Genomic DNA, 11,777 nt, shown 5'->3' with positions numbered 1-11,777 from the left:
TGAAAAAACGAAGTTTCTTTCGCATTGTTATTTTGAGAAGAGAGAGCCTCAATGTTCATACTAACCATTTGGCACTTATACTTAGCCAAACTTAATCCATTTTGTAGATTCCATTGTCTGGAAACATTAATCACAGAAAATATTTGTCGATTCACATTTTGTCCAACTTCGTCGAATACGAAAATTTGAATTACTAATTCAGTGCTTTCACGAGATCTGGACATCTACAACTTCAATTCGTAGAAAGTCAGCAGAATAATCTTAATGTATCATCAAGATTGCCCTTGACCAGTCAGGAGCGTCATAAGGGCGGAGTAAATGAAAAAGGCGGTAATATACTACAGTTGACGAGACCCGATAGACGCATCAATTGGTCCTCTTTGCATATTTGTACCATATTTGACCACCAATACATCGAGAAGGAGCCGCAAATCAATCCAGAGACGATCTGCAGGGTGATGACGTATTGGGTGGCCGGGTTGAGCCTAATTTGCGCCTCCTTTCTATGTTTTCTTGGGGTATATGGAAAGTAGTTCACCAGATTTTCTGTCTGTGTCAACTTAGTATATTTCTGCCTTGGTGCATAGAAAGTTCGTACTGGTTGAGTGAACAATACATCTTCTTCAACGTGGTCTTAGTGTACTCGTAATAGTATTTTTAGCTGCCGCAAATTTGTAATAATCGAAAATTGCTCCTAATTTTTCCACTAAGTCTTCAAACAAACCTTAGTAACAATAAAATGTTATTTTGCTGGTACTTAAGAAAAAATCAACCCAGAAAATTCACTTTTGAACAATATAATATCGGATGGGTTGATAATAGACGTTTTTTCATCTGTTCATGAAGGAATACCTTCTATAATCACGAAGTCAATACTCCCCTTCACCTAAAATGAAGATACCGAGCTTAACTAGAACAAAAATTCCTTGAATCTTGTTACATTCTACTAGTAGTCCCCGTCATCTACCATAATTATATTTAAAAAATTGTATCTGATAATGAGATCAATTAGAATATATTGAGCTACTTTATAATTATTTTTCTCGCCTGAATTTGAACGATATTTTGACTATTCGTAAATATACAGAATAGAGACTGTTTAAATTGCTTGGAACTTCTGATTTTGGGTGATTATATTATGTGAAGCCACATTTCTTGATTTTTAGCCATGTAAAGAAAAAGTTGTGCATTACCCATAATGAATGTATAAAAAAATCTTCGATAAACTACACGAATTTGATATTTGGAAATTGGAAAGGTATTTTTTAAAAAAGATAAAATTACTTGATCACCTTCTCACTTGGGATTTGACAGCATACTTTGAAAAATCTGCATGAAAATAATGAATAAGGTGGTAAGAAAATATCTCCCATTTCCTAAGGAACATTAAATGCGAATTCAAAGGTGAAAATCTTCCAATTCTTCCGTACTTACGAGTTTAAAACCCAGACGTTAAACAGGCCGCATCTGTCAAATGTCAACTATGAAACGAAGGACGAATTTCCTCTAGCGCACCCCGTTGAAGAATACGTTCGGACCGCCTCAACCGGTCGACTCGTGACAGCTGCACTTCTTCCTAGTCGGCGCCAGAAAGTTGAGGGCGTCGCAGAAAATGAAACAGAGATAGTCCTTGTACGAGGAGGGGTGTTTGCGCACCACCGACCAACGTTGCAGGTTGAATCACCTGGCCTCGGACTCCGAGCCGGACGGGAAGTCCTCCGGTTTCACGATCTGGTAGGTGATGAAGTATTCCGGGTAGGCCTGCTCACCCCTGTACACTACGTACTCCGGGAAGTTCAGGCCGCCGCTAGAGGGCCGTCCGGCGACCGAATGGTGTCCCGGAGGCGCGTGCGCCATCTTCATCGCGCTGATTTGCAGGAAGGATTTTCCCAAGGTCACGCGGCATAACAATAAGTTCCTGAAATAAATGAGAGTTTTTGAGGTTAATTTGACAGCCCGCATGCTCCCAGTCGGCTGAAACAAGGTCCACCCACCTGTGACAGATGTAACAAGACCTATCTTTATGCGTCGGACAGCCGGTGCTACCTAATACACCGTAGACATACTGGTTACTCTTCGAAGAGTGTTCGGCGAAGTATATGCCGGCCCCGAACATCCCCCCGATGTAAGCGTGCCTCTCGTCGAAACCCTTCTGTACGATCGCGTTAATGAATGGAGATCCGTGGAAGAGCATCCTCTCGTTCGACTGGTTATTGTTTTCTTCCGCCACCTCTTGCCTTCTATGTACATATCGTTCCCACAGTTTCTTGTTTTGCACCTTTTGTATCTGAAAAAACAGCCAAATCTCATTAGTCTAACCTGCAAAACTTCCGACCTAAGGGTCATGATGAATAATGGGACGATCCCTACCCTGACAATCTTGTACTTATTGAAGACCCCACCGGCCTGTCCGTTGTCCCTATGCTGACCTATACTGTTCTGCATTTCCTCTTCGACGGTTATATATTCCGCCTCGTCGGACGACAAGTCCACCAGCAAGGTACCCGGATTGTTCGACGTCCATTTACCGCCGTAGCTCACCAACAGTCTCTCCATGCCCTTAATTAACTTGTGTCGGAAACCGTACGCCGAAATTCCAATCTGTTTGAGATCCTCGTGACTCATTTCCGCTAGAATGTCCAGGGTTATCTGCTCTCTCTCGAAGATGTCCAGCAACTGGACCAGGTTCAGGGTTTGGAGGAAGCTTCGTATGTCGGTGACGTTGCCAACGTCCGAGGCGACGCCTGAAAATGGTCGAGACGTTAAAATTCCGCCTTCTATTCGAATCCGGGACTTTACCTTCGAGTTTCAAGGCCGAACAGCATCCTTCCGCTATCGCCACGCTGCCCCTGTTGCCTACAGGCGTCGAGAGCTGTACCGCGGCTCCCGAAGGCATTATCACAGTCTCCATGCTGAGGGACGGTACGATGGCGGAGACAGAACTCGACATGAAGCTCAGAGCCGTGGACGTCGATGTAGTCGGCACGTTTTGAGAGGCCATCGCATCTTGCAGGAGGCTCCTAACATCGTCCGCCGAGGCCAGTTCTACCGGAGTTTGACCCTCTTGGTTCCTGAGAAACGGATCTGCCCCGTGCGCCAACTGAAATTCGTTCGATGAAATTTATAGCGACGAAAAAATCACCTATAAGGGCGACGAATAGTTGTACTTTCGTTGACTGCAGGTAGTAGCAATATTTGAGAGTCATGGATCGCTGTAGGATTCTACAGAGTAAGTGAGGCTTGGTTTAGTCTTGTCGGGACAGATTGACATGTTTATCACTGCACTGTACTCATGAGGGACAATAATCTCGAAACCGGCCTACAATAGGGAATACTCCTTCTGACGAAAATGATGAATTTTTTATAAAATATCTTTGAAACGTCACATTTTGAGATAACCATTTCAACAAAATAAAAATGGGTATTTAAAATTTAAAGCGTTTCATTTCAATTGCACAAATTGGCAACATCGACTGAAATATGCCTTGACAATAGAGGACAACAAATACATTATCTTGAGAATTTGAGATAGACAAAGATGGCCGCCTATGAGATGACTTTTGGGGTTGGAAGATAGACTTCCAACATACAAGTCAGAGAGGCGAGTTCGAATGAGGAAAAGGGAAAGAGATTCCCCTTCCTGTAACATTTGGCGACGAGTCGAGGACTTCCAGGCATTTAGCTCATTGATCGATAAGTTGAATCTCGATCGGAAGAACGCTTATGTTGAGGGTGAAATGAAATAATTTCTCCGAATTTAAAATGTTAACTGTGTTTTTGGTGAATTTTGTTCAGTTCTTTATTGTGATGCGACCTTTTTCATTACTAAACTACGCTTCCATCGCTAATCTGGAAACCCTTTCATATCATTGTGCTGTAAAAAAACATTCGTAATAGAAAAATTAAAAAATTTGAACAACAAAGACCCATCATTTGATTTTTATTCAAGATGTTCAAAAAAATTTCGAACGCCACTTACCAGTAGAGCGCATAGCTGGGTCCTCCCCTTCTGTGCCGCCTCGTGTAAGGGTGTGAAACCCCACTTGTCAGTCGCGTTAACGACGGTATCGTGCTTAATCAGAAGAGCCGCTATGTCCAGATGTCCATAACTAGAAGCGTTGTGGAGCGGGATGAGACCGCCCTTGTCTTGCGCATTAACATCCGCCCCGTTCTCCAGAAGGAACTCGGCCACTTCCACGTTATTGTAACCGGCTGAAGCAATTTAACGATTTCAGATCACGCGTCTAAAAACCCACCCCAATACTGACCTGCTAGATGCAACGGCGTCGAGTTTCTACCTTGCGCGTCCCTGCAATTTATGTTTTCCGTATTGACCAACCTCTGCACTCTGGCGAGGTTGCCCCTTTTAGCGGCGTCCAGAAGGGCCGCGTTCCCCTTCAACAGATCAGCGACGTCTTGATCGCCCTCTTTGACCAAGTCAAGGGGCGTCGCGTTATCCCTGTTCTTCTTGTTCGGATCTGCGCCATGCTGTAAATTGTCGATTCACATGTAGGTACCTCTACGGCAATCGATTTGTTATAATAATTCTGTACTTTAATCTTCAAACGTCATTGACCTGTCATTTGTCAATGTCAACGCATAGAAATTACCTTGAGCAAAAGTTTGACGATTTCGTACTTTCCCTTGGCGGCGGCCTCGTGAAGCGGTGTGAATTTCCATAGATCTGCGACGTTGACGCTGGCCCCATGCTTGACCAACAACTCGGTAACTTCATAGTGACCGTAGGAACAAGCATTGTGCAGCGGTACAAGACCCCTGTAATGTATTTTTCGAAATTAAACGATCAAAACGAAACTAGGTTCGCACAAAAGTCGCATAACCTATGTTTCCACTCTCAATTCACACATAACTTCGAACTCGTGGAGTTGTGGATGAAACCCGAATACCCCGCGTACTACCGATCCCTTTTCTGTTGTTTTTTCGTACGATTCACCTCGTGGTTCAACTCGGCGAGTGATAAACCAATGGTCCGCCGATACACTCTCTTGGAATTGTGAATGAAACGTCGTGGTAGTCAGACGATGTAATATGATGTCGAGTGTTATGAATCTAACGCCTTACCCTTTATCCTTTGCGTGAACATCAGCGCCCTGTTCAAGCAGGTATTCCACCACTGCAACCCTGTTGTAGCCCGAGGCAAAATGAAGGGGTGTAGAATGGCGACCGTCAAGATCTCGGCAGTTGACTATGTGAGGAAAGTTGGTGAGTAACTGTTGGACTAATTCTAAATTACCCGATTTGGCAGCTTCGAGCAGTTGGCATTCAACATCAGCGCTTCCTGGAGGATCTGCGAAATCCGATAAATTAGCGTATCCATAATCAAACAACGAAATAAACTGACCTTGAAGGATTTTTTGTACGTCTTCCGACGCCACCTGCGCGGCTGTGTAACCTTGAAGCGAAACAACACTGATGTCCACGTTGTAAGACAGCAAGATCCTACAAGCTTGGACGTTATCGTCTCTGGCGCATCTATGGAGGGCGGTCTGACCCAACCTGTCCAAGGCGTTGACTTTGGCGCCGTTTCGAAGCAGAAGGTCCATCAGGTCGTAGTGAGAATTGTCGGCGGCGATGTGGAGCGGGGTCAGGAAATCCTTGTTCTTCTCGTTTATCTGGGCTCCCTTACGAATGAACATCTCCAGCACCTGTTTTCTCTTGGGGTACAGGGACGATACTACGGCGTGTACGGGCGTTTCCCCGGTGTATGGGTGTTTGAAGTGTATCGTCTCCTGAGTTAGATATTTCTTTACCTTGGCAACGTCCGCTTGCCTACAAGCTTCCAGCAACGAATGGCCCTTATACTCATCTATTAATGAGGATTGATCGATGAGCAAAATGAAAGAATTTTATATACACTGTGTTTGACGCAAAGTGTCCATTAGATGTATCTAGAGAACCTAACGAGATTTTCTCTCCAAACGAGATTAACTGACACTCTTAGTTAGATGTAACAATTATAGGGTGTCTCATTTGAAACAATGAAGTTATGCTCTACTTCCGGCATAACCAAGAAGAGAATATTCAAGTTGAATAGATCCCAGTTAATCATCACAATCTACAAATTATTAGAAGAAGGTTATCAGCTGGTTTAATGGACAGTTTGCCTGAAAATAAAATGAAGAAACTAACATGCCAATCTCTCCTGTAATTCTCTTGTCGGAGCCACGTCAATGGCGGACTTGGAGTGACAGTTCAGCTGCGTCGGATCCGCCCCCTCACTGAGCAGTAACGAACAAACTTCCACCCTGGATTTTGAGGCTGCTTCGTGCAGGGGAGTGAAGGCCCATAAATCGTTAGCGTTGACATTAGCTCCATGCTTTATCAACATTTCCGTCACTTCGAAGTGTCCATATGAACATGCATTGTGCAGCGGTACCAAACCCCTATATCGAATTAACAATCATTTTGATGCAAAAGAAATCGCAGAATACACAGGATTCTCCAAAAATTTACAAATAATAAGAAGGAAAACAACACTATAAAAATTTTATTTTATTGATTGAATCTTCAGGTATTATCTTTTCTTCCTGAATAAAAATTTAAAAATGCTTTTAGCCCTACCCTTTATCCTTCGCATGTACATCAGCACCGTGTTGAAGCAAAAGCTGAACAACTCTGGTCCTGTTATATCCCGCAGCTAAATGTAATGGTGTTGATCGACGACCATCACTCGCATGGCAATTAACATTCAACGGATTGAGGAGAGCCAATAACCTGTCTTCTGCCCCCGCCCTTGCAGCTTCTAGTAACTCGTCTTTTCTATATTCCCCAGTTAAAACAGGCCGGGTTGAAACATCCGCGACTTCTAGAGGCGTTTTTCCCTCTGTATTCCGGATATCGATATCTGCCCCATGCTGTAAAAGAGCTGTAAAAAAAGTTTTTGGTTCCTTTTTACTTTTTCGTTCAACTCAAATGTTGATTTTTCATCAATTTCAATGAATTCGAATGTTGTCATTAAGAGAGCTCAACTAATTCAAGTTTTCAGTTAGTGTATTTGAAAAAATGAATAAATTTTAGGTTAGGGTAGGCTCCCACAGGTTGGGAGGGTCAAAAATCAATTTTGTGCATGAAATATTGCCATCTTTGTGAGAAATCTAGTGAAACTTACCCAGGCAAACATCTACTTTTCCTTTAATGGCAGCTTCATGTAATGGAGTGTAATTCCAGTTGTCTCTGGTATTAGGATTGGCACCAGCCTCGAGTAACAATCTTACAACATCTGCATGTCCAAAGGAACAAGCATTGTGTAATGGGTGTAAACCCCCATCATCCCTGGCTTGTATGGATGCCCCGGCAGAAAGTAAAAATTCAACCACATCTCTTCTACCATACCCTAGAATCAAAATAATAAATCCATCAAATTCTACAATGCTTGCTCTTTATGTATGTAATAATAAATGAGTTAACTTCATGATTTCTCAATACTGAAAAAGAAATTACCTGCTGCAAAATGTAATGGGGTTGACTTTCTTCCAGCAGTATCTCGGGCATTCACAGTTTGAGAATTTACCAACTTTCGAACTCTAGCTATGTCTCCAACTTTACACGCTTCGAAAAGTTCTCGCAATGGATCATTGCTATTTGGTAAAGGTTCCATGGAAGCTATGAATGTTGCTCTCCGACCTGCCATTTCCCTATGTTTTTTGGTTACTTTCAACTATGAACCATTTTGAAATGGATGTTTCATTTAAAGGAAAGTGATGTACATATGGTTTTGACGCTGAAACTTTTTATTTGTATACAAAAGATAACAATTCTAAACACTGGTTCAATGACATGAAAACGTAACTCATGTCGGTTGTCAGAACCATATGATATTGACAGCAGCATGGAATTTTTCTCTGATGTGCTATCATAGACGGAAAGTTCTTCTTATCTTAAACCAAACCTAATAACAATATTTTAAAAGAGAAATTTTCCCGAAATGATAGAAGATTTTGCGGTAATGAATCGATTAATTGATTCATCAGATGAACTCAGAAAGATTTTGAGCCATCAACTCGCACCTTTCATGATTTTTCATATTTCAGGATATTCAACCAACGATCTTTGATTCAACTGTTAAAATTCAAATTTTAAATAATAATTTTAAGAGAAACAAAGATTCCTCTTAGCTAAAAGTTGTTGTCAGAACAGAAACTGGCTGTTGTATTTATTTCTTAGAATATTAAATAACATATACATCCTCGAAACTAATTTCTGGAGTATTTCCAGATCAGAATCTCAAATCTGCTTAAATTTTTATCGAATTAAATAATAAGATGTTGAAAACAACATCGAATTGTTTATTCTTCATCAATTGTATGGATCATCAATTTCAAACGTAGACATGCGCATAAGATCATTGTTGGTACTTTGCGTTTTTCCTAGAAAACGATTTGAAAATCTTCCGTTAAGGCGTCCATTTGCTAAACATCTTTTTGTGATTTGCATAAAACGATTTGTGATATTCTCTAATTTAACAAACATCCTGCTAAACATAAATTATATACGGAAAATTCGTAAATCAGTGTGAGTGAGGAAACTTTGGAAACCAGGGTGATTTCAAGACCGAAGAGAAGGAATGACTGAAGGGTCTTGGATAACAATTTGGTTTTTAAAACTGGGTTGCCAAGGGATCTCTCTGAAGTCATTCCCAACTTTAGCCATCGATGGACAAAAAACAAAAGCAAGATTTTATCGTCAATGTAAGTGTTATGCTCCTAGTGAAGCACCGAAGAATATCAACAAATATCTGAAATTCACAATAAATCTTTAGTTTTCATGAAATTAAGCAATCTTCCTTTCACTATCATATAAATAATCAGATGTTAGAGTACCGTATTCATGGCATGTTATACAAATAGTTTTGTAATAGCCATACCGATGATGCAAAATCAAAGATGGAGAACACAGAATTGAAATTTGTTTGTACAATGTTCCTTATTCATTTAAATGTTATCTCAATCAAAATGCTTAGTCCAAATTCAACAGCTGATCACCTTCTTTATTTTATAGTGCTAGAAGAAGTGTAGAAATCTTTCACAAACATCAATTTACTCTTGAGGATGTATACTTGTGAATGTTGATTCAATCAGTAGCCAAATTCAAAGAGATTTTCATGCAAGATCCTTTTGTAATGCATTTTCTAATTGTTGAAGAGCAGACTATTGTATTGAAAATGAGTTTTTTGATATTGTCGTAGCTTCATTACATTGCATAAAAGTTGAAAACTATAGATATTTGTTGATATTTTTCAATTATTCTCCTGAGGCCCGGTACTTTCACCTTCAAATAAATTTTATTCAATGTGAATAAGTATCTGTCAAATAATTTCAGATGAAATTATTTGACGAATAACAATTCTATGAAAGCACGGTATACTACTTTTCACTGATTAATGGAAAATAAGACATTGTAGAAATTATCATAATTCCAACTAGAAAGCAAATATTTCGCGAAACTCACACAAAGAATAACGATACATCAAGAATTTAAAAAATTCAACCAATAATGACGTACCGACATTTGATCTATGAAAAATTAACTCTTCTTATTAAGTTTCAATGGCAGATTTATTCGATGAATAACACTATCTGAAAGTGAAAAGACAGCATTTTTACTTATCCTACGAATAAGACTTATCTATCAAAAAAATTTAATTATTCGCATGTGAAAGTACCGGGCCTAAAGAGGGACACAAGTTTGTGAAAGTTTAATGTTTGGCTGTGGAAAGAGGCCTTCAGAAACACTCCTGAACTTTTCATAATTATGAGTGTTATTGGCAAATGAACTATTTTTGCGGCTCATAAAAAGTTAAACAAGCAAGCTCATATTATCACAAATTTAACAATGTTCGCTATCTATCTCTTCATATTTCCGGAGGAAAAATATCATACATATCTCATTATTGAAGTGACTCGCAATAGATAAATTCTTTGGCCTCAGAAGGCCTTTAGGCGGAACTCTACAATCTCTTTTGAAAATGAACAATTCAGAATATCTTTCACTAAATGTAATTATGTACAATATCAATAACAGTAAAAATGTTTATTTCGACTTTAACTGAATAACGACCCCAGGAACTCTGTTCTTTTTTCTAATTCCGATGAATTTTCTTTAGTGTCTGATTCAGTTGGTTCTTCAGTCTTCAGATTTTCATACTCTCTATTGATATATTCTCCTTTCTTGTTCTTATTCAAGTTGGATGTGAAGAATGCTGCGTTTCTCTTGGCTAATTGAATTTCGGCTCTGAGCTTCTGCCTCTTCGCTGTCTTTTCATAAGCTAACCTTTCATGAAGATGGGTCCATTTGAAACCCGACAAATATTTGATGTTCCACAGATAATCGAAATGAATAGATCTTTTCCTGTTGCTTACTTGTGTGTTGTTCAAAAGCTGCGCTACTTTCTTCGCTACAGATTTCTTCTCGAATTCTACCCATCCTTCTGTGAAATTCTTAGCGGCCTTCTTCTTCTTTTTTTCTGGATTTTTACCTTTGATTTCTGGAATGAGGAGTAGCATTATGTATCAAGGAATGTAATTTAATAATTGGAGATATAGAGAGTAGAATGCATTGCAATACGTTTGGTTTTAGCAATAAGGGAGAAGCTTAGGTTATCATTTCATTAGGCAACTTCATTTCTCTTGCAAAGTACTATAATGTTAAGAAACAAATTTTCTACAATTCTACTTGCCAATGTGCTCCAGTTACAGGAGAATTTGCTAGCGAGGGAGCTAGTGCACTATTCTGATATCATTAGTATCCCCACCACTTAAATTGAACTAAAACAACCGTACCTTTATCCTGAAGTTGGAGGTATACCCTTCCCAATTCACCAAATTCTCCAAAATATTCGCGTATTAGAGTTACATTCATGTATGGTGGTATTGAAGAAATATATATTATCCCTCGTTTCGGTTTCTTCTTAACATCTTCAGAGGATTTGCTAGGACCTGGACTATTATTTTCTTCTGCACTCATCTTCCAAGCTATCTAAAAGAAAATTCTAACACAGATTACAGAGTAAAATTCAAATAAACAAAAAATAAATAGATTGAGGTTAACAGGTTCTAACCTTCAATTAATATTGCCATAGACGAATTTTGAATTTTGTCTTCTTCATTCAACTTCTTATATTTTAAAATGTGCTTGGCTCCTCACCATCTATATATGGAACCATAGCCTACTAGAAGTACTTAGTAGGCTAACAATTAGGCAGAGACTCTACCCAGTGAATTCTAAAAGATTTCTCTTATAATGATTGAGACTTATGAAAATCTGATTTTTTTGTTGGAAAAGAACAATCCTTTTGAATTTGAACTCAGTGTAAGTAGCTACTGAGTTGTTAAGTACCAATAACATGAATTTTGTGGAGATCTTATCACTAGAAAATTCAGAAAAAATCCTAATTGAACAATCTGTCTCAGTCAAATGAAGGTCAAGATTTGTAAAAAACCTTTGAAACGTTGTTATGGAGCTGAGTGCCTACTATGAACAAATTTCAACAATTTCGGATCTGTAATTTTGAATTTTTTTTGTTATTTCGGGGTGGCAAGCAGCGTTGGATGCGTCAAGTGCCTGGATGGGCGACCGCTGTGATTATGAATTTAAGCAAGCTTGCAAAGCTCTCAATTGACTGGCTTTTTCATTCGGTGTTCTTTTTCAAAGGTTCTTTTTTGAGACTAAGGTGATTAAAGTAGCAATCATTATCATTTGCGTTTCTTTCTCGTGGTGCGCAATAAAAAAACTCCTCGGTATCACCAGCATTCACCAAT

The 11,777-nt window shown here is 39.4% G+C and overlaps 2 protein-coding genes across 2 annotated transcripts; both read right to left on the bottom strand.

Moving 5' to 3' along the window:
- Positions 1–704: 704 nt before the first annotated feature.
- On the bottom strand, positions 705–7,823 carry LOC123318629 (poly [ADP-ribose] polymerase tankyrase). Its single transcript, XM_044905301.1, has 13 exons — positions 7,462–7,823; positions 7,130–7,354; positions 6,583–6,886; positions 6,151–6,404; positions 5,363–5,827; positions 5,083–5,308; positions 4,611–4,776; positions 4,269–4,488; positions 3,980–4,212; positions 2,800–3,100; positions 2,371–2,744; positions 1,995–2,287; positions 705–1,918 (listed from the first exon to the last, which is right to left on the bottom strand). The coding sequence occupies exons 1-13, from the start codon at positions 7,649–7,651 to the stop codon at positions 1,681–1,683; spliced, it is 3,489 nt and encodes a 1,162-aa protein (XP_044761236.1). The 5' UTR covers positions 7,652–7,823; the 3' UTR covers positions 705–1,680.
- Positions 7,824–10,000: 2,177 nt separating this feature from the next.
- Positions 10,001–11,085, bottom strand: LOC123319218 (activator of basal transcription 1-like). Its single transcript, XM_044906084.1, has 2 exons — positions 10,800–11,085; positions 10,001–10,504 (listed from the first exon to the last, which is right to left on the bottom strand). Exons 1-2 carry the CDS (start codon positions 10,981–10,983, stop codon positions 10,062–10,064), a joined length of 627 nt encoding a protein of 208 aa, XP_044762019.1. The 5' UTR covers positions 10,984–11,085; the 3' UTR covers positions 10,001–10,061.
- Positions 11,086–11,777: the final 692 nt, after the last annotated feature.

The sequence above is a fragment of the Coccinella septempunctata genome, chromosome 8, assembly GCF_907165205.1.
Source record: "Coccinella septempunctata chromosome 8, icCocSept1.1, whole genome shotgun sequence".
Taxonomy (NCBI): domain Eukaryota; kingdom Metazoa; phylum Arthropoda; class Insecta; order Coleoptera; family Coccinellidae; genus Coccinella; species Coccinella septempunctata.
The sequence above is the reverse complement of the archived record's forward strand: the minus strand, read 5'-3'. Positions and strand labels throughout refer to the sequence as shown.